This window comes from Pelecanus crispus, chromosome 3, assembly GCF_030463565.1.
Source record: "Pelecanus crispus isolate bPelCri1 chromosome 3, bPelCri1.pri, whole genome shotgun sequence".
NCBI classification, from domain to species: domain Eukaryota; kingdom Metazoa; phylum Chordata; class Aves; order Pelecaniformes; family Pelecanidae; genus Pelecanus; species Pelecanus crispus.
The window spans coordinates 59,741,784-59,768,156 of NC_134645.1; the positions used below are offsets into that span (position 1 = coordinate 59,741,784).

Below are 26,373 nucleotides of genomic sequence, written 5' to 3' on the forward strand. Positions count from 1 at the left end.
TTCAAACAAGAGTGGATTCTACTGGTTTGTTTTCTTTGTCTCTTCGCTGTAGACAAATTCTGGTCTTTTGGTTTCATCAGGCTAAGGATATGTGTGTTGTTGCAATTAATGCAAGGCCTACAAAGCGTGAGGTAAAAGAGTAAATAAGGAAATCCAGTAATGTGCTTTTATCTGGGATATATATGTATATATAGATTAGACTATGCGTCTAACACATCTGTATGTCAAACCACCCCACCACTGTAGTTTGTTCATAAACTTTGCAAACAAGGGACTAACAGCCCTTTCACAATCATGACAGGCAACCAGTCATCATCTGCACTGTCTTCTTGTGTCCCAGAAAAGAGCAATACATTCATGTACAAATTTTGGACACTTAATAAGATAAGTGCCAAAATATTTTTGTCTGGAAGCATTTTACTTGCCTGCAGCTGTCATGATCAGCACTGTTTATGTTCAGTTTCATTATGGAAAATTCTTTGGCTGGAGAAGACTTGATGTATCTTACCATTTCCATTAATTTTTATTTAATTGCACAGAACCTCCAGCTGGTAGCTGATGGCTGCTGTAATCTGCAGAAACAGATTCAAATTACTCAGCTCTTTGGAGTTCCTGTTGTGGTTGCTCTAAATGTCTTCAAGTAAGTCTATTCTGTCATTACTCTTGGGAGTAAATCTACAGTTCACATTTCACAGTTCTCTTGGTTTTTAAATTAATCTGTTTTGGCATGAAGAAAAGAAGCTATTAAAGAACTTCCTTTTTTCATCGTGAATTTAAATCCTTAGCTTGTTCTTAAGGTTTTAAAACCACCAAAAAGCATATACTGTTATGGAAATATTAATCTTCCATGTTAATTAGCTATAACAATTACAGAAAGTGTTCTTGAAACATGTAAATACATATGCTGTATATAAATGCATTATGTATATGGCACAATTTCTATATTGACTTGCTTTACAACTGCTGATGGTAGAATAAGGCTAAGTAGATAAGGTTATACAAGAGAATTAATTAAACAAAATAATGAGACGGAACTGTTTGGTTGGCAGAACTGACTCTCCTGCCGAGGTTGATCTGGTGTGTAAGATTGCAAAGCAATCTGGAGCATTTGATGCTGTACCCTGCAATCACTGGTCAGCTGGTGGTAGAGGAGCAGTAAAATTAGCTCAAGCTGTGGAAAAGGCAGCCAATCAGAAAAACAGTTTCAAATATCTCTACAGCTTGGAGGTAAGATTTTTTTTTTTTTTTTTTAAATGAATGCATGCTGCATCAGTGTTGGATTTAAAACAAGAACAACATTGCAACAAAGCTATCCAACATACTTGGAAAGGGGCTTGACTTGGCTTAAAATCACAAAAGCTGGAGAGAACAAACAATCTGTGGCTTGTCTAATCAGAGGAGCAGGGTACTTGCTGGTACTGCTCATTATTTAGTACATTGAATGACGTTTCTGACACTTTCTTGTTTAACATAAAAGTACGTCTGTAGGTGGAACATTCAGGTGGGAAATTATGGTGGGAGACTTCTCCACAAAGATCTCACAGTCATGATATTTGTCCTGACAATCAGCTAAAGTGAAATATAGTTACTGTCTTACAGTCATGGGTATCGCTCCAAGTTGCGGCTCCCTGAAGTATTCACTCTCTGTAGGAGAAGGATGTTAGAGGTAGCACATGCACACTCATGCTACACATCTGCCCAGCCAGACAGGTCAATGCAGAGAGAAAGCACTGCCTTTCCCAGCACCCACTTACACAGCCACAGCCCTCAGACGAACATGAAGAGCACAGGCAGCCCAGTCCTGTTCCTTCTCTCCTGCTGATCAGGGTTGGAGTCTGCTAGTGTAATATGGCACACACGATATATGGGTCACTGCTGCTGTTGGCCTTAGATCCCCAGTCTATCCAGGAGCAGCCCCCAGTGTCCCTGCCCTGCTCCAGTTGTTGGTACCAGGGTCCATGAGCCCCTGAGGTTCACAGCTCACTCCAGCTGCTGGCACTCGGACCTCTCTTCCTGCTCTCTAATGTTAATACATACACATCTAGAACAGAGAGCACGCCCACACAGAAGGTAGTCAGAAATCAGATTTAATGAGAGTAGAGGACAGACTGTGGTGCTCAAGCATAGAGCTCAGTCAGACAAGCTACTGACCAGACACCTTTACAGTCAGCTGGCCCCTTCTTCCCCTTTTCCCTCCATGTTCCACACTTGTTCCTCTTCAGTCCACCTTGGTAACCCCCTTTCCCCATCTTTAGTTCTTCCACTAAACATGCCCTAACAATCTTTGCACATTACAATCCCCTTCAAAAATCCCATCCTAAGTTTTACACTGTCCCAAAATGCTCTTCTTCCTACATCCCATAACGAGTCCTGTGCTGCTGTAGGCAATCACCCCCTTTTGTATGCAAAGTTTGCTGATTAAAGAGTTTCCCCATTGAGTCACCTTGGTGGATTTCACACCAAGGACAATGGTTTTATCTTTCCCCTTGAATGGTCTTAGGAAACAGCCAATTCAGTATGCTCTAATTTTCACTGGTTAGGTTTTTCCACTGATTACATTACCAGGGTTCCTCCACCTGTCATTCTTCCTCTGATCCTTACTTGGTCTTTGTGTTTAATTTGCTTAGCCATTAGTGAGATAACCTAACAAAGGATAGTGTGGTCCAACTTTCAATCCTTTGTCTGCTGGAGATGGTGACTCTTTTTTCATGTCTTGGAGTCTTTGTTTTTGCAGTCATCTGCAAGGTAACACCACAGCATCCTGAGCTGTCAAGAGGAGCAGCTTGCAAGGAAGGGCTGCTTGGGCCCATGAAAGCACTGTGCTAGAATTACCACCATACAGGCAGAACATTTGGAGGGATGTATTGCTGAGAAGGTTATACAAATGATTTCTCAGGACCTTCCTGACTATCCAAATGTGGGTGGGTTAAGATTTGGGCAGCAAAATTCTTCTCTGGCACCAAGGAAACACTTGTCAAATTTCAGATCTTCTGCCCCAGTGCTACTTAAGTTTCTTTAGAAAATGTTTGAATGCTATTTTTTAACAGCAGAACATCAGCTTCATTCTTTTAAATGGCTGAAAGTTCCTGTTTTGATTCTTCTCGCCAGAAAAAAGTTCAACCTAAGGTAGACATGCCCTACTGTTTTCTTTTACTTTCTCTCCTCCCTGATATGTACCTCATATCTGTTGCACCCATTTTATTTCTTCTTTCCACCTCCTCCGCTATTTTCCCAAATGTCAGTAATCCAGCCAAGTGCTATTAGTATTAACCACTGCCTTCACAGAATAGATGGAAATACCTTGGGAATATAAGTGCTGCGGCATCTATTCGGGGCATTTTGCCCATGGAACATTTTTACAGCCAAACAATGGACAATGTATCTGCCTTTCTGAGTTTGTCTCTAATAAGATACTCTGGAAACTGAGCATATAATTTTATGGGTTTTGCATAATAAAATGGAAAAAAAATATTCTTTCAGAAATACATGTAATAGTTTTCCCCATAGGACATTTGTGTTACAGAGATGGGACATTAGTGTTTGACAAGTCCCATATTTAAGTGCTGATGTTACTATATTCTATGTAGCTTACAATGTTGTGGTATGAATGAGTAGAAAAGATTGGTGGGGTGGACTCTGCCTCTATGAAAGAAGAAAATGAGATTGATTTCTACTTTAATATCTTTCCCAGACACATCGTTTCGTGCTGTGTCGTATAAGCAGCATGATCTTAAGCACAAAGGGAATGAATCACATCTTTACATCAACTTAATATCCCGTAACTTAACACAAGTATTATAAGCTTCAAAAATATGTTGAAGGGATTTTATAAAAACATATAAAGATTTTCAAATACCATAAAAAAGTAAATTCAGGCCAACAAAAATAGTAAAGTGTGAAGTTCAGGCTTCTGTTTCATTCTTACTGTGAAAAGGATGGGGACTGACACAGTGGGAAGTAGGAGAGTGAAACAGCAGTGCTGTCACTTTTATGGTATGGTAGGTCATTTGGTCATTGGGCTTATAGGGACATGAAGAAAAGCCACCTCTTCCAAATGAGCCTACCTAGATACTAATTAAGGTTGTAATAGGATTTTTTGATGTAGCAGTTTTGAGGACTGAGTTCTGCTGTTCCAAGGGTAGCTATGACAGAAAATTAAGAGAAGAGGTAGTAAGATGGGATTTAGACAGACGATTTCCCTCTGTCATTGTGCCTACAGGCACAAGTGAAAGGACGTAGTTCCATCCTTCATCTTTCCAGTGACTGCCAGACTTGTCCAGTTACTTGAATACTTTGAAGTCCTGGTTGGGTCAAGTTTGATGGGGCTTGCTGTGGTAGGTCTGTTCTTTTTTTTCTTCTTTTCTTTTGCCTTTGGTGCAACAAAGGGGGGGAATATTCTGCATAAAACCACTACCACTTCATTCATATCTCTGTCTTTATGATGTTACTCTACTCTTCACTTTACTCCATGTCTCCATTTAGTCCTTTGATGTCTGTGCAGCTTGTTTTCCTCAGTCTGTAAAACTTTGTCAGAATTTCCTTCCAAAACTGGCTATAATTAGAACAACTTCCAACAGCACAGACCACTGTAGCTGTAATAGATTCATTCAACATTCTGATGTTTTGTTAGAAAGCATTACCCTGGGGATTTAAAAACAAAACCCAAAGCCCCTATATGTAAAACTGTCTTAGATCCTTTTTTACTAGTTAGACCAAAGTTTGCAGCAAACTGTATTATTAGTATACAGTCAGGCATCTAATTACAGAGTAGTCCAGGTCAACTGGACTCTCTTCGGGTTTTTTTTTCAAATGGCATGCATCTCTGCAGTACTTTATGTAATTTCCAAATGTATTCCTGGAAACAAAGACTTCCTTGAAAGGTGTTTACAAATGTGTATAATGCAAGAAGAACAAGAAAGTCTTTTCTAGGTCTGTCAAATACTGGTAAAAAATTGAGGATCAGAGATCTTTTTTCTGAATCTTGAGGTATGTTTATATATTTATACCATCTTGTCCAGCAGTACCCACACATATGCTGAATGAGCGATTTTAGACAGTGGACACAACACAATTCTGTCAGTTCAGGACTCAGGCTCAGCTAAGATGTCCTGTTGAGTATCGTAGCAAGCTAGTCTAGTTAGAAGACTGTGCTAATGTGGTTATATTCCTTGAAGCATCTCATTCATTCTGTGTAAACTTCCTCAGGTGTCTCTACATGTCATAGTGTTCTGTAGTCCCACTTTTAGATTGCTTTTCAGGTTCTCTTTATTTATTTCTCTAAGTAGGCAAGCTTTTGGTTTTATCCTAATAGTTGATGCTTGTACTTTTTTTTTTTTACTTCTTGATTCTAGCAAGGGTTTGTTTGATATCTGGTATTAGGTGAATGAATATTTTTTAAGAGTTGAAATGAGAACAGAATAAGCTTCAAGCATATTTTGAGGGCAGTGGGAAGAATAGCTGCGTATATGATTTTGGGAGTGCATATGTGTGCAAGTGTCATTTCATGGATCAAATACAAGAAGTGACCTCTGACAAATAACCCCAGCACTGTTGTCACTTTAAAAGTGTAAGAAAAAGACATAAACAGATACAGTGTACCACAAAGCGCTTACACTATTAGGAATTACACAGGGCAGGGGGGGTCAGGAGCAAGGATGAGTTTTTATATGATAGGCTCCAGAGTTTATAACATAGTTTAGAAGATTATTGGCAGTAGTCGTAATAAATATAATAGTGTGTGGTTTTAATATGGATTTTTGTCCCCACTGCACACTAACCTCTCTTATTTTACTGTCAAATTGGTTTCTTGCTGAGTATTTCTCTTTAGTGTTTGGAGGATGGGTTTGTTTTAAAGGCCTTCTGAACTCTCTATGAAATAATCTGTGCTTTTTTTTTTTTAATACATATTCTTGCTACATATGGAAAATATCAAAATATCAACTCTCTTATCACTGTTGACTTCCTTTCTGGGTTCACTTTTCTTGAAGTATGGGTCTTTAAGTTGCAGCAGAAAGCTATTACTCAAAATAAAGTTGACTGACCCATTAAAAGTAAGTTTAGATAACTAGGGGGAGTATAGGAGAGGATGGAAACATACGCATCCCATTCCCAAAATTCTCTGCCTGCAGTGCCTGTTCTTGGCAGGGGGGGAAGTTATATTCCCCACTAATGCGTGCCTGGTGAGTAACCTGCCTTCTTTCGCTGTCCTGGTCTCCTCTCTTCTCCTGTGGTGAACTCTCCCTTGACTTACAGCAGCCTTCCTCAAGCTGGGGGAGGAAACATAGGTCTGAATGAAGGCAGGCATTAGGTTTTTAAGAGGTGCATTGCCCCTTCCTGTAAGGCAGCTGGGGTACAGTGGGCTAACACTTCAGGACATAGAAGAGAGGAGAAGGACAAGGCATATGGTGTGAAGCAGGATCAGCACGTCTGGCCAGTCAGCGAGTTAGCATTGTCCCCTTAAAAGACTGACATGGTTACCTGACAGATATGATTGAAGACCCTCAAATCACCTGATTTATGCTGCATTGGAAAACTAAATTGAAGAGTGTAAAGGTCACAAAAGAGAGGGAGGAGAAGGGGTTGTTCCAGTCTTCCAAGTTTGTCAGATGATGCCTATTTTTGCCAGCGCTCTGCCTTAGGTAATATCATGACAAATGAAAATATTTCCAGGTTGTACTGTGGAAGTTGATTGCACAAATATTCTGGATGAGTGCAGTGAATTGCCTGGCCAGCCTGCAGAACAAAAGAGTGCTTTCTCAGCTTGGGGCCATCCGCTGGGAATGAGGTTGAGTAGCAGCACTTCTCAGGGAGGCCGTCAAGCAGTTAGCAGCTGCAGCACTGGTATTTTTCTTCCCCTGCTGGGACCGTAGTAATAACTTGGGCAAATCTGGAGCATCTGGCCCCACAGTTTTGGCTGCCCCTGCCTCTGTTGTGCTATGCCAGTATGATGTGGGCTGCCACTTGGCTCATTTCTTCCAGTCTTAGCTTCAGCTGTTGGAGACAATGGGGTTACTCAGAGGGGTCTAAGGGCAGCATCAAAACAGAGAAAACCCTGCCAGCAGTGGTTCTCTGTGTGTTATCTTCTCTTCCATCGCTGGCCATGGTCACCAGTAACAAGAATGAGCTGTGAATAATGAAGGAGGGAAGAGACTGGTCAGTGGAGGAGAAGGCTCCTTGGTGCATGTACTAGGAGAAGGGGAGTGGCTCAAAGAGGAAGGCAGAGTCAAGAAGGGCCTGGGTTTGAGGACACTGACCTCCAGGGGAATGACCTAAGGCAGAGTGTTTCTCTTCATATGTAAATTGGTCATCTTTTCAATCCCAGTGTGATTGAATGGGAGGGTGCGTGTGTGTTAGGGATATTTTCCATTTCCTCCACTAATACCACAAAGCCACTAAGCCATGAAAACCATCCATCATGTGTCTGCTGTCACATCAGCCCAACATACCTCTGTTCTTTTGCCTAGGAGGCAAACAACTTCTGTGTTGTTCTTTATACAGCATAGAGTTCAGTCATGTATGGATCCAATAGAAGGTCCTTAAGCACTACTGGAGTAGGAATAAATAAAATTATATATGCTCCTTCCTGAAACTTTTCCTAATAAATGATGGAGATCATTTCTCATCTTGAAATGCAGGCTATGCTGCCCTCCAGGGTACGCTAGTCTTTAAACTATTTCCCCCCGACCCTGCTGCTAGTAAGCCATCTAGCAGTGAAGCCACATTAAAGAGGAATTCCACAGAGCTGTACCAGCCTCTTCTCCCACTCAAAGAGATTTTGGTGGAGTCTGGACACTTCTTTTCACTGAATTGGGTGTTCTAGGGTTAGAAGCTATCTTCCTTCTACTCCATCTCTTTTTTTGTGGATGTAGGCTCTTGATGGCACTGCACTTTTATGTTTGTTTTCATTATTTTCCTATTATTTGGGTGAAGCAATTTTCTTAGGCACAGCTGGGGTTTCAAAGTTGGGGAAATGGAAAATAAATCTCTAAGGCCACAGGCTTAGGTGTTGATTCACAAACTGTTTAACTTGACTGAATATGCTTTTCTACAAATGAAAAAACAAATTCTTGTCCTGTGCCAACAAAGGAAGAGGAGTGCTGAAGACTTGGGAATCCTTTTGTCAGCCCCAGATCTTCTGGAACCAGAATATACAGATACTTTAATAAATGTGTTTTTATTTTATCCAGGGAAAAAGCTAGAAGTAGGAGTTCGAATGTGCAGAGTCAGCTATTGTTTTAGCACTGCACTCTGTCACCCCACACAGCACCTTCAGCCATACTCCCATCATATGTTTTCATTTGGCAGTCTTCCCAAGAAGAGGTATGAGTGATGTCTCCGTACTGTTTCACTTAGCCAACCAGTGATTCTTTATTATTGCTTTCAGTGAATGCATAAGTTAATTTTTTTTAAAAAAAAAAGTGCCACTGCTTTGAATTTTAAACTATTTTAAGAATTTCTGTTAAAACACAAGCAGCTTAGCAACAATAAATCCAGAGGTTAGTGACCTCATAATCAAACTGGTGATCTCATAATTAAAAATAGGCAGTGAGACTAAAGTGAATGTTCAAAGAACTTGAAGTATTAAATGTGTGAGTTACAAGTGAGTAGTGCTTTTGTATATTCTCTGGTTAAATGCGTGTTTTTCAGCAGAAACTTAAGTTTTCTCAGAGAATAAATCAGTTTTAAATATTTGTGCTGTGTAACTGTGAAGAGATCCTTTCAGACAGTGCTGCACTGACAGGTATTCACTTAAGGTATTCTATTTAAGCTAGATAACACCAGTGCTTCTCATAGCAGTGTGGCTTAGCTGCAACCTAGTGGGATGAAGTATGACTATGGACTTACTGCTGTTGACTCTGGCTTTTCAGAGACATTTTCTGTTGGGCTCTGTTTTGGTGAGGAAGTCGGGGGGAATGTTTAAAAGCAGAAGAAAGGAAGAAGGAAAGGAACAGGGTTGTTTTCAGCAGTCTCAGGGATTGGCTATGGGAGGTTAAAAAGGTGATCTCCTTTCTGCAGTGGCCAAAGAGCTTAAAGTCAGGTGTCCAGATTAGGATGCAAAAGATGGGAATCCTCAGCACAGTCCCAAGCCAGGTCCCTGGTAATCTGCATGTTTTGTTATGATACTGACTTTTGGCAACAAGACTAATTTCAGGAATCCCAGCCCAAGCCGCGTATCCCTGCCCCAACTCGCAGTTTCTGCTGGTACATTTCAGTGATCAGATTTGCACAGTTAGAGCAATTCTTTCTGTAGAGACGGCACTTAAGCAATCTCTGTCTTGCTGCTTTATACTGGCTTTGCCTTTATGGTAAGCTGGATGTGTGAACTGATCTAGGTTAAAATAGCTTTTTTTTTCCCCTGGGTTATGTTTTAGCCTGGATCACTTTCTCTGGTATGTGCAGCTGCACAAACAGTGGTGCTGCCCTCTCGGTTGCACTGGCACATGGGTGAGTGTGAGCAGCAGAGGAAGGGAGGATGAAGGGGGGTCTGTTGAAGCTGGTCTGCTGTCCGTGGAAATCCTCACCAAGCCCCATGTGGAAAAATTACAATGTGCAGTCCACTGTTATAGCTGAAGGAAGAGATGAAGAGTGAGATGTGAGGTAAGGCTAGCAGAAATGAAACACTATTAAATTATGTTTTGGCAAAAACTTTGCTGTTAGCATTGGAAGAAAGAAGATTGTGTAATAGACAGCACCAATTTTCACTAACATCACGTCTTACAAGGGGGACGGCCTGGAAGTAGCAATATGGCTGGGTGACAACACTGGAGTGATATCATCTTGGATAACCAATTCAGTCTTGGGAATGACAGGGTGTCCTCTTTATCAGTGCCAATTTCTTGGTTTAATCTTTCTCTATCAAGTAATGGAATGTACAGCTACACAGATACTGGTTTTGTGAAAGCAGTTTGTGCACTTTTGCTGTACCACTTGTTATGCTTTAGCCAAGGAGATAATCCTGTTTATGGCGTGGGTGCTTGGCAGCCTCAACAAGCACGTGTGTTTGTGCTTGCCTCAGAAGAAGCATATGGCTTTGGTAGCTCTGAATGTGTGAGATTTCAGAAATGCACATTGCATCTGGAGGGGCTGGGGAGATCAGTTGGTTTTGAGAGAAACACCAAAGCTACTTAACTGTCAGCAGATATTCATACTGTGTGGCCCTGTAGCACCTTCTCATGTTTGGTATAAGTTTACATTGAGTATTTCATGCTATCATTTTCTCAAGAAGCTAAAACTGAATTCGGAATTAATTCTGTGAAGCTGCCATAATTCCTTCAACATTAGTACTAATACGTAGTTGCATATCTATAAAAGTCAGGTTTTGTCCAAAACCATACTGTCTATTGTGTCTGTCACCTGTTCTCCATCTAAATGTACTTAGTTGTGTAACATACAACAACAACCAACCTTACATAAGGGAAATAAGAAGAGGAACAACTTTTATTGCTGATCCTAAATCTTTCAGGCTTTTGGTGCCCTGCACATTTTATAAATATCTTTCTCATCATACACATCCAGATAGCAGAGGTGCTGTGGAACCAAGTTGCTCTTAATACAGGTGCATTGACACTCACTGTCCAGATAAGACTTCTAATTCTCCTTTGATTAAGACTATTTTACTGATGGCCTACTAATAGTTGCATCAGCATAGCTGAGGGTGCTGCATTGTAGTTTGTGAGTGGGAATGAACAACTGGTTCAGGAATATCCTAGGCCATTGTAGAAAATTCTCAGACAAAAAGTGAGACATGTGAAAGTGGTTATTTTTTCTAAGTGTCTGAGACATGTGGTTTCTGCTGGCAGATATTTGACCAAGATGTTTAAGGTACAAATAGGTAGCTCACATGATTTTTTTTTTATGAGAGTCTGGTATCAGCTGGAGCAAAAATCCAGCTTAAAATCCCTTAATGATTTAGTTACTTGTGCACTATGCCTCTATTTTTCAGCCCATTTGAATTCAGCTAAGCACTTTTCCATATGAATTAGCACTGTGAAGCGTTATTACATATGGTGGATACCTGTACCCATCAGTGAGAGTGTTTCCATAGTGAAGTGCTGAATAATCAACAGTTTTGTTGAAAACCTAAAGCTAAACTTGCCCTTAAAGACCAGATAAGAAAAAGTAAGAATTGTTCCTACAAGTGTCTTGTAAACATCCAGGCTTCTGCTATGGCATATATATAAAAAGTCTCTTGAATTACTAGAGCTTCTTTTCTGATAAACACCATTATGTTAGTTTCAAGCACAATGAATTTTTATTTCTCATGTAAAGTACTAGGTGGCTTTTCTTTGGAAAATACTTCTTTAAGCTAAATTAAAATGGAGTTTCCTAGCAGTATTACTTTATAACTGAAACACGGGAACTTTTTAGCTTGAAATGCTGTTACACTGTGATCCTAAATAGATAAAAATCCCACGAAATAACTGGGAAACAGGTGGATCCTTAGCACGGTGTAGTGTACTCCTTTCCCTACTCCTGAAGCTTCAGGAAGGAAGCCTGGCTGAGAGTGTGCACATGTGTGGGCTCTGTTAATGTGTATAGAGCATCTGTGCCTCCCTGCTGGTTTCTGTCTGAGTTGGGCTCAGCCAGGACTCATCTGCCTGTGTTGTGAGGTTAAATAGGCTCAAACTCTCCTCTGAGAGCATGCACATTGCCTCACCCGTTTCCATGTGCATGCCTTGCAAAAACAAGTGACGGTCTCAGAAAACCACTTTTCTTTGCCATTCACACTCCCGCAACTGCTTCCCCACCAGTGATTCTTCTGAGGTTAAATTTGCAAAATTTGAGGTGTGGGTACTGGCCTGAAAAGTATCTGAAATTCTGGTTAAAAAAACCTGAACATAAATCTGTAGGGATCCAGTTTGATTGTCCAGCTCAGACTCAATCATGAAAGATATTGAGCACATCCCAGGAGGAGCAGAATGCCACCACTGTCATTAAAGCAGTCTGCTCTGACGTTAGCCAGAGCCCTGCCAGGTTTCGTTTGGAAACTACAGCTATGTTGCTGGAAGGGGGCTGAGGGCGTAGTAATTGTGCTGCTGTCAAATTAGTTTGAAATATTTTTACACAAATGCAAGCTGGATCTAAATGAACATCTCCATCTCAATGAATTTACTGAGGTTCAAGTAGAAAGCTGTTAGTTTTGATGTTGGCCTACTGACAACGGGGAGTGGAATTCCTTTTGCTTTTGCTGTTAGTCCTTGACTGCAAGCAAACAGCACCCAAAAGGCAAGTTAACCGACATTTTGCGTTTCTTCCATTGTGTTCAAAACTGCCGTGGGTATGAATGTACTTAATAATCAACCTGGAAGAAGTTTCATCTCATGATGGCTATCTATGTCACTGAAGTATTCTTTTCAGCTTAATGCTGCCAGGAATTATATCCAGGATATTTGCAATGTGTTATCTCCAATCCTCATTAGATTCTTTTTAACTGCTTGGATTCCTGTAAAAAGCCTGAATTCAGGAATATGATATCATTCCACCCAATTAAGGTGCAATAATCATATAGTCAGCATGTTCAGAAGGTGTCTTGTGGAACATCTTTAAACCTCACTTTGAAATTTTGTATCTGAGGGAAGGATTTTATTTGAGCCTTTGTAGCTTTTAACTGCCTTACATTTAAGCTATTTGAAAGTCTGGCAAGCTTCTTTTCCTGTGATGTCTTTGTAACTGGAGTTCTTTATTAATGTAAAGGCAGACTACTTTAAACTTTAATTTTTCTAAAATTCAATCATAAATACAAGAAAGGTCAGTCTGACCCAAACCCTTCAACTGATGTATCTTTGCAGCAAAACCATTACTTCTAGACAGGCATTGCAAAAATGTGATTAACTGTGAAAGTTCCTATAAATGCACCAGATAGAACTTGTTATTCACAAACCAATCTCTTGCCTTTGTTGGAATAAAATGAAAGACTTCTATTTTGTGTTCTGGTGCTTTTCATATTGCTTGAGATTACCAAGTCTTCTTCCCCAAGTGGTATCTCTTTAGATTTTGTTCAGCACTTCTTCCACATGTGTTATTAATTAAATATGCTAGAGTACAAATTACTGGTGGGGTATTCCCTGGAGTATTGCACATGTCTCTGGCCATCTGTGGTCAGCACTGAAGTAGTTGAACTGGTGGTATGATCCTTCGTCCATCATCCTGTTCCTATTGAAAGAAGTCAAAGAGGTTGGCTTGTTTAAAGTAGGCTATAGGGGTCATAATTGCTTTCTCCAAGGTCATTCAAAACAAAAGGAGAGAGTAAGAGGAAAGAGTTGTTTACTCTAAATAAACAGAAATGATGGCACAAAAAGGAAATGCCTGGTCTGACCACAAAAAAACTGTCTGCTGAAAATCTGTGAATTGATTTTAACAGCCTGGATGGGAGAGTCTGTATCTGCCTTCAAAAAGAAGCCATAAAGGCAGAACACACGTTCAGTCTGAGCTGAATAGCGCGATATGGTTACTCATGGAGACTGAGGTTGAACTTAGTGACTTGTGATTTCGAAGTGTATTCTAGAATGCTTTCATATTCTTTTTAAGTGTCCAAAGTGCTTTACAATATCAATGCTACAATTCAAAATACATATGTTAGGAAGGACAGGAGGTGAGAATTAAAAAAAGAAAAAAAAATTACAATCAAAGGAGCAGCGATGGGTCAGGAATTTTCTGCTACAATTCCTTGTTTCTCAATGGAACCTTCCCTGGCTGCCTGCTACCTTGCCTTGTCCACTCATTGTATAGGTTATCTTTATTGTGAAAGGAAATTTATTTGCCTAATGATCCCTGTTAATCCACTGGAGCTTGCTTCCTTGTATCTGCAGTGTGTGTTAGCTCTTGATTCTTAAAACTACATGGCAGTAATTTTCTTCTCCCACTTCAGGCAAGAGTGTAAGCTCATGCTGTCAACTTTGTAATGCATAAATTGTGCAGCTCCTAAATGATGGAGTAGCTGAAATCATGGTTGTAATTCATATACCTGTAGCTGAATATCATATCCATCACCAGTGCCCTTTACTTGGTTTAATGCTTTAGCAAGCCTTTTTAACAAGGATGAACCTAAATGAGAGAGTGAGACTTCTCACTCGGCCAACAAGATGCTAGTTTCTCTTGGATAACATTCATCCTTGTATTGTTTCCTTGTCTTTGCAGCTTCCTATTGTCGAAAAAATACGGATTGTTGCTCAGAAGGTGTATGGAGCTCAGGATATAGAGTTGTCTCCTGTTGCACAGTCACAAGTTGATTGTTACACCTGGCAGGTAAGAACACCAGTGAATTACGCAGTCAGGTACCTGCTGGATGAGAGTCTTAGGGAACCTCGGGGTGTAAAAGGTTCTCAGACTGGAGTGTTTAGTCAAGCTTTGCTAAAGGGTGTGAGCTTACCCATGATGCTAAACTGTGGGGGTCAGTATGGGTTGGTTTAGATTAGATTAGATAGAGCAGAATGGTTTTAACCTTGAAAGATATCTCCCATAAGATATGTATGGTGTTTGGAATCATTCTGAGATTGTTGATGAAACTCTGTACTTGCTATGCAGAATGGTAATTTTGATTACTGCCTTAAATGTGACAACTGCACATCTGCAAAAGTAGTAGCTAGTGATGTGCCTGATTTTAGCATATGAGTGTTCATTTGTACCTGCAAAAAATTAGTTTGCAAACACAAAAAGTCCTGTGCGCAGCTATATACTTCAATAACAAAGCTCCCAACACTTGTAAAATCATAGAATCATAGAATGCTTTGGGTTGGAAGGGACCTTGAGAGATCATCGAGCCCAACCCCCCTGCAGTAAGCAGGGATTGAACCTGTGAACTTGGCATTATTAGCACCATGTTCTAACCAAGTGAGCTAACCCAGCTGGTCAATCTTTTGTTTTCCTTCTGTTCATGTCATTTTCAAGGGGTTATAAATGCTAGAAGGCAAAATAGATCACCATTCCTCAAGCATGTGGGTGTGGGCTTTGTTACATTTTGAAAACAGTTTTGAAACCATGTAGAGAGGTGAATGTATTTTACGTAATAGAATGGCTTCTGCACATAAACATGGCTGGACCCTTTCTGTCAGAAAATAGAAACTATGGATGATGTGTCATGGAAAAATTCCTGAGTATACTTCAGCAGCCTGGTCAGACAGGCAGAAATATAGCCATCTTCTCTATAATGCAAATCTCCTGAGAATTAATTTGATTTTCTAGATGGAAAAGAAGCTTACTTAGTGTACTTGAAGCAAAATAATCCATGTCTTTATCTTTCCCTGCTGTGATTCTCTAATCCGTTTTTTAGTCTAAACTTTAGTAGTATTAGGAAATATTTTCACAATGCCATTAAAGGATTGTCGTCAGCACTGGGCTGCAGAGGCAATTCCCTGCAGTGCCAGCTCTCCTCCTGGCCTTGTGAATAGCATCCCTGTTTGTCAAGGAATTGAACAGAAGAGTGGAAGGTGCCTGACTCAAAGTTAATCAATAACCTGGGAGACAAATAGTGTGTGGGGAGCTGCTGAGGGCCTTTACCTGATTTTCTCCCACTATTTGAGTAACTACTGCACTGTCATTAGTGAGTGGGTGCCATCACCTCATGCAGTTTTTGTCTTGTTTAAAAACAAAGCTTAGCATCATGAGTGATTTGTGTTTACCCCCAAGAAGACATTAGTACCTTTAGAGAGTTTTGGCCTATGAATCCGGGTCTCAAGTAGGTATCTAACTGGGTCCTTAGAGCCCAGAGGGAAGTGCCGTACTGGAGTTTTATTGAGTTGGTATAGGTTTCTTGTTCAGTGTGGTACCCGTTGTGTGCCCTTTCTGAAAATGGCACACTCTAGCCATTCTATAGGCAACTTTTGCACCTAACTCTAGATTGAGAGCCTACTCTAGAAGCTGGATATCACTACAGCCAAGTCTCTGGAGATACAGGCCTGAGCTGAGAGAGAATAGCATGTAAAATACAGTATTCTGTCCATTTCTGAAATATTAGCTGTTAAGAAACTGAGGTTAGCTATTGCTATATGGATTTTAGGATTTCTAGAAGATACTGATAACAAAGTGAAAATATATTCTGTCTTTTAATCTTAAAAACATTTTTTTTTCTTTTATTTTCTTTCCCTTTTCTATTAGGGATTTGGAAATCTTCCCGTTTGTATGGCAAAAACTCACCTATCCCTCTCCCATCAGCCTGAGAGGAAGGGCGTTCCCACTGGTTTCATTTTGCCGATTAGTGATGTGCGAGCCAGTATTGGAGCTGGATTCATCTACCCTTTGGTAGGAACGGTGAGTGCAGAGTATTCAACTCAATCACTCCCCTTCCTTTGACCCAGCTGGACAGGGAAATGCATTTCCTATTTGCCTCTAAAAATAATATGTAGAACCAGGTGAGTTCTTGGATTTTGATAATAATTTTATCTTCACGCTTTTTGTAGTTGTATGTTGATAGGAAAAGAGAATTAGGAAAATGTAATATCATATAAGAGCTTTGACTACAGGGTCTCGGAGAATGACTCTTGCCATTGGTTCTGTTTCTGATGTTTTTCAGTTAGTCTAGGATACTTAGGCACCCTAGTACTGAAAAAAAAAAAAATTTGTGAATGTCTGTTGCCTTTCCTTATTCAAATTGCAGCCTGTAAATAACTGTAATTACATGATTATATTCTAAATGTTAAATCTTTCATCCATCATTACAAAGCATTCTGTAATGTATTTTGATGAAAGGAATTTTGTTAGGGAAAAGTGTATGATTAAAATGATTGCTTTTCAGCTGATGAGCCTGATCTATTCCTAGTCCTTGTGAACATCTCTGCTGGTTCTGTAAAACTAAGTTACAGTAGGAAGGGGTAGATTTCTAACTGCAGAAGTAGCAGCACATTCTTTCTCCTTTTTAGAGATTTAAACAGTGAGGTGCTAAAAAGAGGCAATTGTCATCCTTTCTTCCTATCTGTCCTTGAAAGTACAGGCTCAGATTAGGAAGCTCCTGATATTTTCTTCCCTGATTGCCTTATCAAAGTAGCTGAGAAGCTAGTTAGCTCATGCGTTTTGCCAACCACGCACATCTTATTCTAAACAGTCGTTGAACTGCATCTGACATCTCATAGCATGAATTATTACTTATATGTAGCTGATTCATGGGATGGTGCTAGAGAAGGGATGCAAAAGCCATTGCATTTCCGGAAAGAGTACTCTCCCAATGTTATCTCATCTTCCCAGAGCACGGCCCGATTTCCTTGTGTAGCAGTACACTTAGGAAAGGTTGAAAGTTTCTAATCTATTGTTTTGAATTCCCTCTGAAACAATCAAGTGTTTGAAACAAGGAAGGAAGTACTTTCTGACCAGGAGAGTTCCTGGAGTTCAGGAAACTGTGTCACTTAAACTCACTGGTCTTGGGGATATGCTTTCCTTCTGCATGGCCACATTATGTGCATCCACCAGAAGTGGAGCACAGCTGTGTATTTAAATTGTGTAAGACCAAATTCCAATTACTGGTGACAGAATAAAATTTATCAGCAGTTCTGTATCTCCTTCATGGCCTGGATTCAAGTTTGCACTGGAAGTTGTGTGTCATGAAGTTGTGAGGAGTGAATGTGAAGAATGGGCAGCGACTACTTCAAATCCATGAGGGAGCTATTCTGTAGGATGTGAAATGTTCTTGGGTTGAGCTTTCTGAATGAGTCACACTCTGCACAATTCAACACAAACTAGCTGCAGTTCAGCCTCATAAATCCATAGGAACTATCCATAGGAGCAGTGTAGACCAAACAAGTTCAAGGATTACCTCTCATTTACGGTTTCCGTCTAGAACCAAAAAATACAGTTCTTATGAAGGACATTTTATATATGGGATTTCTTACTGGGGGAAATTGTAAAAAATACATCCAAGTTAGCTACCCTGACTTTGGTGAGACGTAGTATAGCCATGGAAATTTTACCATATCAGGAACTGGGTAGGCAGTATACTCTTAGTGTTATGTATTCCAAGAGAGTTTGTAGGGCAAGGTACTGTATAAACATAAGATCCCCAAGAGCTAAAAATCTAAACAGACAGACATTGATCATTGGTTGTTTGGAAAATATTGCTAGTGCTCAGGAATGTGGGACAGAACATTCCTTGGAACTATAATAATTGCTACAAATCAAAATGAATGAATGAATATGAATGTATTCCTAACATCCTTACCATGCAATTCTTTCTCTAGAATTAAATTTATGGCAAGAGGTCCAACTTGCTGCCTTTCAGAATTGAGAGTTGTGATCATCAGGAAACAAACTCTCATAATAGAGTTGTACCACTACATTTGAGAACGCTTTTCTGTTTTGCCATCTTCAGATTTTTTGTGTGCATTGCTGTCTGTAATTAAGTCTCAGGGCTAGTGGTACTTTTTAAGTTGTGCAAGAAGGAATATTTTTGATGTCAGGTTCCAAAACTGAGAGTCTTCCTTTGACAGTTCTCTTACTAATAAAGCTATCTGAAAATATCTACAAGAACCAACCAAGTATAAAAGGGCATGTCCTGAAGGCTTAAAATGGCTGGAGGTCGGATGTTATGAGTAGAGGGATCACAGAAATCCTGGTGACAGACATCTAGTCATGACAGTGGATTAGATTTCTTTATATAGGAAAAAAAGAAGGAGCGGTATATATTTTTTCCTTTCATTACTTGCTGGTTAATTGTATTAATGGAATAGGATCCTTAATACCTAAGCTGCTTAGAGCCTTCTTACAGCTAAGACCTTTCTGATGGCAGAATAAATGCTATTGGTCAACACGTTTGTTAAAGTTGTAGTGATAATTCTGATGCTAATTAGATGTCAAACTCCGTTCTCAAAGCATAATTTTTACTGGACGATCTCCTCTCACTCTAACCTGGCAGAACTTATCAGTGGTAAAGCAGGTTGTTAGAATTCTGCTCCAGTTTAATCGGGAAGAACATTACAAATGAAAGAGATAAATACTGCTGAAAGATAATAAACTATCTGCAGTAACTAGCATTTGTAGTTTAACCTTGCCATTAGCACATGTAAATTAATGAGATTTGTATTTACCCCAGCACTGACAGGTAATCATTTTTTTTTTTTTTTTTTTAAACTGAATATTTAACATGTTGTCTTCATACTCTCTAAGCAATATTTGTTTTGTGTTATGGTTGGCTCTGGTTCCCTTACAGCATGGAAGTCTTTCCAGGAAAAATGAGCTGAGCCTTATCGGAGGAAATCAGCAGTGAAACAAGAGTTGCATTTAATTAACACTGGCACAGCTTTTATCCAAGTTCTCTGTGACCGTGACCCAGAGGGCTACATCACTCTCACAGGTGGACTGTTGACATCATTGCTTGGCTCAACAGAGTGATGGCAGGAAGGCTGCTGGAGTATATGTAGGAAACCAGTGAGGTCATTCACTAGCAATGCTTGGGTGGAGAATTATTAGATTTTTGTAGTGTGTGTGTTTCTCTCCACCCCCACCCAAAAAGCCATTGCACTTCGGTGCTTTCTCACATTCAGCCACGTTTCCATTGTTCTTTCTCTTTCATGTGATGTGCAAGAATGCAGGCTGGTTGTAGAAGTAAAACCTGTTGTCTTTTGCCTTTGTGAAGTGACGCTACCAAATCACTGGTGCTGTGTTTGAATCACAGTGAGATTTTTAAATATGTGCTACCCTTTTCCAGCTATGCACTTTTGTTTTAATGGGTTAAAATTACAGGCAAGGTCCCTTTGAAAATATGTGGAACCTTTGGAGCCATGCCAGTTCCCAGATTCTCACAATGAACTGACATCCTTCAGATATCGACATATCTGAAGACAGGTCGGTCTGTTACAGCAATATGATTTTTCTCCCCATAGAGAAAGCAGTTCAAGTCTCTGGAACTAGTTCTGAAACTATATCCTCTGGGAAGGAACTCTTGGGGTGACCCAGTGTGGTTTGAAACCAGTTTATGGGAGCGGTAAAGCCCTAATTCACTTGTAGGTGAGAGCCAGGACTGTCCTGCTAAAATAATCCTTGAGTATTGTAAGGCAGAAAAGAGCCTGAAAGTAAATATTTTTATGAATACTTTTAGAAGGAAAATATTGTTCCCTGTTGAATGAATTTCTTCTTTCATAGTGGTTAAGAGCTTAACAAGTTTTGAGGGTGTCCTTTGAATATAACCTGGAGTCCAGGCCCACCTGGAGTGAAATTGCAGTTTCCCAGTGGTGCATGAGGCCCAAGTTGTCTCCAAACTGTCATTTTGTCATTTCTCTCAGGCTGTCTTATGGGACAGCTGAATAATTATGGGTGGATTGCCCAACTTGTCCTGACGATCTTTTTAACATAGGGTGATTTTTTCAAAAACATGAATGATGGTGAGATTTATATGTGCCTGGTAAAGCATTGAGCTTACAATGCAATTTTATATTGTTTGCAAAAGAGTACTGCTCTGCTAAGTATTCTGACCTCTCTCAGTCCCAAAAATGTCCCTGGTGATGTGGCATTTGGCACCTGCCTTTGGTGTTGTATAGTTGCTGCGTTGTAGCAGTGCTCAGAAGTCCTCAAACAGCTAGCTGTAAAAATACTAGGTGCTCATAGACTCCGCAGGCTGGTTTTGAGATAACTGCAGTATGCGTGAAAAAAGAAACAGAAAAGGAAGGCTATGAATTTAAACTTACATGGGAAATGTAGGTTAGCAATTGTGTAGTTCTGAATTGAAAAATGCTAACAGAAAAAGAAAAGCCCACACTGTCCTCTGTTAGATGATGTGCCTTTGCATTTATTACAGTAGGTGTAATCTCTCTCAGGAAGGAGGGAGAGGGTTTTTCTGAATTACACAGGGCACATTGTTCCTGAACAGTGCCCAGGTGTGCACATGCAGTTACACTTGGTGGAAGGCTGATGAATTATTCAGGGTAGGGTTGACAGGGCAGGGGGTGAGCACATAGCTAAGATCAGTGGCTGGAAGTGAAGGTGAGGACAGTCAACTTTAGTTCATTGTGTTTAAAAGCTAGAGGCTGAGAGGTGGTTAGTGTAATCACAGCAAATCCACCTGTGTTCCTTGGTGGATTGCATGATGTGGTTGCGGCAGTATTGGGTTGGCCAGAGAGGGTCTCTGTAGATGAGGCAAAAATAAGCCCAAGAGAATGATTTAGCTGAAGGGATGAGGAAAAAGTTGTAGATATTAATGAAAAGGGGTATGTGGCAGCCTTTGGAAATGTCCCAGGTGTGTGGACTATGAGGCAGTTAAGGATGATTATGGCCATTTGTGGTGAGAAGATGGGAATAGAAGATTGAGGGGAGGATTGGAAAGATGGGGTTGGCTGGAAAGGAAAAGTTGTTAAATTGAGAGTTATACCAGTGGGAGGAGATACCTGTGAAATGATTGGAAGACACGTGCAAGATGTACATGGAGGACTGGAAGAGGGCACTGAAGTAAAAGCCACAAGGGTAGAAGAGATTTGAAGACGTTCCAAAAGCATTAGTTGAAACAATGACATGATCTAAGATCTGGCCAGGAAGAAGTCATGGGAGTAATTGATGGATGTAGTTACAGGAGAGCAGAACATACCTTGCTGATGACTAAGGATTTTCTTAAATTGGAGAGAAAAAGAGTAGAGTTTAGCTAGCTTGAAAAATTCATTATCGTCTCTGTAAGTTTTGAAAGTCCATAGAAAAGAATCTATTTAAATGATAATTCAGAAATTTCCATATGCTCTGAGCATTTGCTGTTTACTTCAGCTAGTTTAAACTGATGTGGATAAGCCAGTGCTTGTTGGAAATATAGAGTAAATACTTTGCTTCAGATCATCACACCTCCCTGCCATAGCTGTGACACAGATATATGGTAAAATTACACTCTCAAAAAAAGGAAGAAACAAACAGCCTCTTTCTCCTCTGGCATTTAGAAATATCTTGACAGATAATGGAGGAGAGGCACTTAGATTCTGTGTAGTTCATGCTGTCTCTCTTGACTGCTCTGTTTGTTTGCTAGTAAGCATTATTTAACCTACATTGTAATATAGTACAATGTATTGTCTTTTCTGAATGAAAGACCAGGTCACATTGGTGGCCGTATCAGCAAAATTAGTTTTCAGTTTGTTATAGCTTCCTTCAACCTAGCCTTATATTCCTCAAGGGCCAGCACTTGTAGTTGCAGAAGTAAAGAAATGTTTTTGCTTTGCTTTCTATTGAGAAGAAAAGAGAAGTTGTGTAGGCACGTGTGTTATTTCAGCAAACTGAATAGGACAGGATGAAACTGTTATACAACATATCACAGAAGAAAATAGAGCCTATGGTTTGGTAAACTATTTAATGTTTAGATTAGATGAGATTTTTCTCAATACAACCTCCATTACAAGCAATTTCAGTATGACTATTTTAAAATTAATTCTTTGTACTTGGTGTCCATATTATATATTTTCCCATCTTGCCATATTTTAAGTCTTGTCAGAGAAGAATGTTTTTATGCAGATGTTTAAATTTGGCTCTAAACACTTGAAAATGAACTTTTTAATGACAAAAATTAACCTAGTGTATTTCTTGTATCAATCAGGTTTCCTTGGTTGCCTTTTCCAAATATATTTTTATTAAATAATTTTATTAAATAATAAACATGTGCCACTGTTAACTTAAAATAGTTTATCTGAATAGGTCCGTTAAAACAGATGCTTGTTTACAAATACAAAAGGTGACATTCATGTTTCACTTTAGCGATACCCTGAAAATGCATTGTGATAGCCTCCCATCCCTCGTAGCAGGAATTTTACCTAGCCTCCTTTGCTTTGCATGTAAAGGGACAGAGGACGTGGTCAGCCATGCCGTCTCTGTGGAAGGTATGGTAGGTCAGAGCTGCTGCAGAGGAATTTCTTAAACTGGAATGCCTAGATCACAAGTGCTTTAGCACATGTTTTCAATTAAGATTAGCTGACTTGACACATCAGCTCAGGCAGTATGGATTCATTGATCAAGGGTAGTGCCTGGCTAGTGTGGACAAGTTTAAGCGATGCTGGAACAAAGATAACTCATTATGCTCTGAAAGAGTTTTCTTCAGTGTGGTTGTTAATGTCTTGCCCTCATCAGACCTGTGAAGTTGTATGTAATGAACTCAGTGCAGCTCTCTTAGGGTTGCAAATGCCGTTAGTGTAGGCAAATAAAATGAGAATCACCTGTAGCATGCATGTAGCCAAAGGGGGCACCTCTGTGAAAGTGTAGTTTGCTCAAGGCCTTCAGAGAGTCTGGGAGTCATTAAGAGCCTTGCTGTCTGTTCCAGTAAGACCTAACCGTGAGCATGGTTACGCCTTCTATCTGTTTCATTCCCTTGTCTCTGATTTATAGGCTGTGATCCCAGGCGAGAATGAATATAACTGCATCAGTTAAGAAAGGAAAAAAATCAAGAGACTGATGTTCCATATGGAGATAAGGGCTCTCTGAATGATGTGCATCAGCCTATTTGCGTGGGGCTTGCTGTTAAGAAAGACGTACCAGTTAAAAGTGGGAAGTGCAATTTGGGCAGAAGCCAGCAGCAATTTTGGACCACTGCCCTTAGATTTTACGCATGAATTCAGACATGAAATAGGGACTTTGCAATGGAAACATAGGCACGTGCGAGTTTGAGCAGTTAGTGAATGCCTTGCTGGGCGTTCTCCGGGGCAAAGAGGGAAGCGGGTGGCTGAATCATGCAGCTCATGGCAGCTTCTCCATGGTGCGGCAGTGCTGCCTGCCCGCCTTGATCCTCTCCTACAGCTCTGACTGTGCTGGTTAGCATGCTTGTTGTGTACTTGTGCCAGTTCAGAGCAAGTGATTAAGAGCTCATTCAATTAATCAGCCTTGTATGTGTGCACTTTGATCAAATGCGAAGAGCTCAAAAATCAGTTTATGGAACATCTTGAAACAACTCATATTTTGATTATGCTGTCTATACAGAAGATGTACAGAGCTGAGCATTAGAGAGAGAAGCCAGATATTTACTTCTCCCATTCATGATCTTTCGGATGACTTGCTGCATGAAGAGGCTGATGCTGCCAGACCCAGGGGTCACCGAGTCTGATGGCTTTGGGGTGGGGTGGGTATCACCGCTGCCTGTCTTGGTTCAGCTGGGTAGCTGCAGCAATGCTCTGTCACTTCCAGCTTTCTGCTGTTCCTCCATATAGGAATGAAATGAAATGATGTTTCATGCTCCCTGTTTTTGTTTGTTCAGCCTGCATAGCTTCTTCAGTTGAAGAAGTCACAGTTTCTGAAAAGGTGCCTCATGCTTCAGATTGGAAATTTAGACATTCAGCCATTTACAAGCAAGTTACCTTTTAAAACTCCTGTCTACGTGCAATTTTTTGAGAGGCTATCTTGTGCTCACTTAAAGAAAAAAACATTGGCCCTTCAACATTCTTCCAGACACATTTTTCAAGTGCTAATTTGCAGGTTCTAAAAGTATTGATTCCTTGGTAAGCAGCAAAAAACTTTACAGTTTGGGTCAAGTAACTGAAATTCTTCCAGACTGTCCAGTAAGACAGACTAGCTACTAGTAGGTAGCTGTATATTTGAGTTTGGCAACTTACTGTTACTGCAACTCTAAAAGTGATTTAAGGCTAATAGCAGGAACCTAGCTGGAGGCTGCGAGTCTGTGACTGAACAGTTTTATTGAGTTCCGGATAAATAAGGTGAAAGATGTTTTGAACTTAATAATGTCCCCAGCAACTTGCTTGCTTTCATTAAATTGTGAAATATAGGATGAATAGTGCGCTAATTAACATTAAAGAGGAATGAATATTTGTGCCTACTGGTCAAGGGATTATCCTTATTAAAACAGGAAATGGACTCTGATTTCCTGTTTTAAAGTATTTTCCTCATAAACTTTGCTTGAAAACATGAGGTTAAAAATAGGTTATACTTTTACATAGTAAAATATACATCTATTGTTAGTTTTAATATAGCTTATATATGGAAAGAAGGACATTTTCCAAATTGTTTTATATTGAAATAAATACATCCTGCATATACTTCATAAAATAGCATTTATCAAGAAATTAGAAACGGAGCTCCTCTAATTTATTACATTGTGACACAGGCTTTATAGAAATTATAATACTCAATATTTGCATAATATCACTTTGTATTAGTTGTTTGCAAGACAAGCAAAACTTTGACACAGTTTTTAAAATAAGGAATCCAAAGATGCTAACAGGAAGGTCCCCTGACAAATCAGGGGCAGGGCCACGAGTAAAATTCATGATTTCCTGGTCTGCAAAATCATGAAATGTTTATGTCTAAGAATGTGAAGAATCAGATTGGGGTATTTCTATTGGAGTAGGCTGACCTACATTCTGTGGACGACGCTAAAAGAAAGTTATGCTGCTACTCCTCCTCTATACCACCCACCCACTCAAAAATCCTAAAGTATTTCCTTCGAAAATCCTCATGTGTCCTTATTTAAGAAAAAGAAGGTACAAATGCTGGCATACTCTATTTCGCTGTTGGTAAGTGGCAATGGGTTTATTTTGAAAAGACCAAACTTTCTTCACTTCTGAAACTGTGAAATGTCATGACTGGAATGTTACCTTTTGACCATAACTGAGGAGAAGGTTGCATAAAACCGCCTTGATAGCCTATAGATCAAGAGACGTCTCCCATGTGGAGAAGTCCATTAAAAAAGTATTCTCAGCATGGTACAACGGTGACCCACAGGCTTCTGTGCAGCATTGTTGGTACTTGGAGGGACTACTTGATGCTGACCTGTGACTGTCATCTGTCTTCCCATCTGCTCTTCCTGCACACTGGTGAACGTCACTTGTCAAAGATGATTTTGTTCTGCTTTTTCTTAATAGAAGGAAAGAGAGAATAAGGCGCGTGTCCTTGCATGCTTGAGGAAATTCTGTTTCCCAGCAGAAATAATGTTGCAGTAGTTGACAAAGTTTCCTGTGTCTGGGACTAAAACCGTGCTATGGACACCCTGTCAGCTGGTCCAGAACTGTCACTTTCCTCTTTCACACCCATTTGTCCATGGTGGATTTGTCTGCCAGCTTGACCCATCTTTTCTCCCTACCATTTTCTTCTCATGTTTTTTGGGATAAGAGTATATTTAGTTTTACACCAAGATTAAGCCTCTCCAGTTCAATGCCTATTCCACACAGCTATGGGAAAATTCTGTCTAATGCTTCCTTCTCTTTTATACTGTAAAAGCCAAGAACGCTATTTCTTGGCCTGGAGCTGGACTCCTAAGAACTGAGCTTTCCATAGGCCTGTGAAGAAGAAATATGATCAGGTCTGAGCTAATAGTTGGACAGGTAAGGCAAGAAATAACTTTATCTCTCCTCACCGTTTTGTTACTGCAATTACATACAAAAACGTATCGGTATGAGGTATCTTACCAACACCAGTAAAACTTCCTGAATGCTAACTGTGATGCAGCAGCTGCATTAGAGTATGTTTTTGTCATAGAGGAAAATTATGTCA

General features: G+C 40.0%; 1 protein-coding gene across 2 annotated transcripts in view; it reads left to right on the forward strand.

Annotated features, from left to right (window-relative positions):
• Window positions 1–26,373, forward strand: part of MTHFD1L (methylenetetrahydrofolate dehydrogenase (NADP+ dependent) 1 like) — a 161,423-nt gene that overhangs the window by 98,036 nt on the left and 37,014 nt on the right. For both annotated transcript variants that reach the window (XM_075706905.1, XM_075706906.1), the window contains 4 exons: window positions 540–640; window positions 1,050–1,227; window positions 14,137–14,244; window positions 16,093–16,245. In XM_075706905.1, coding sequence (XP_075563020.1) covers window positions 540–640; window positions 1,050–1,227; window positions 14,137–14,244; window positions 16,093–16,245 — 540 coding nt within the window. The remainder of the gene's footprint in view (window positions 1–539; window positions 641–1,049; window positions 1,228–14,136; window positions 14,245–16,092; window positions 16,246–26,373) is intronic.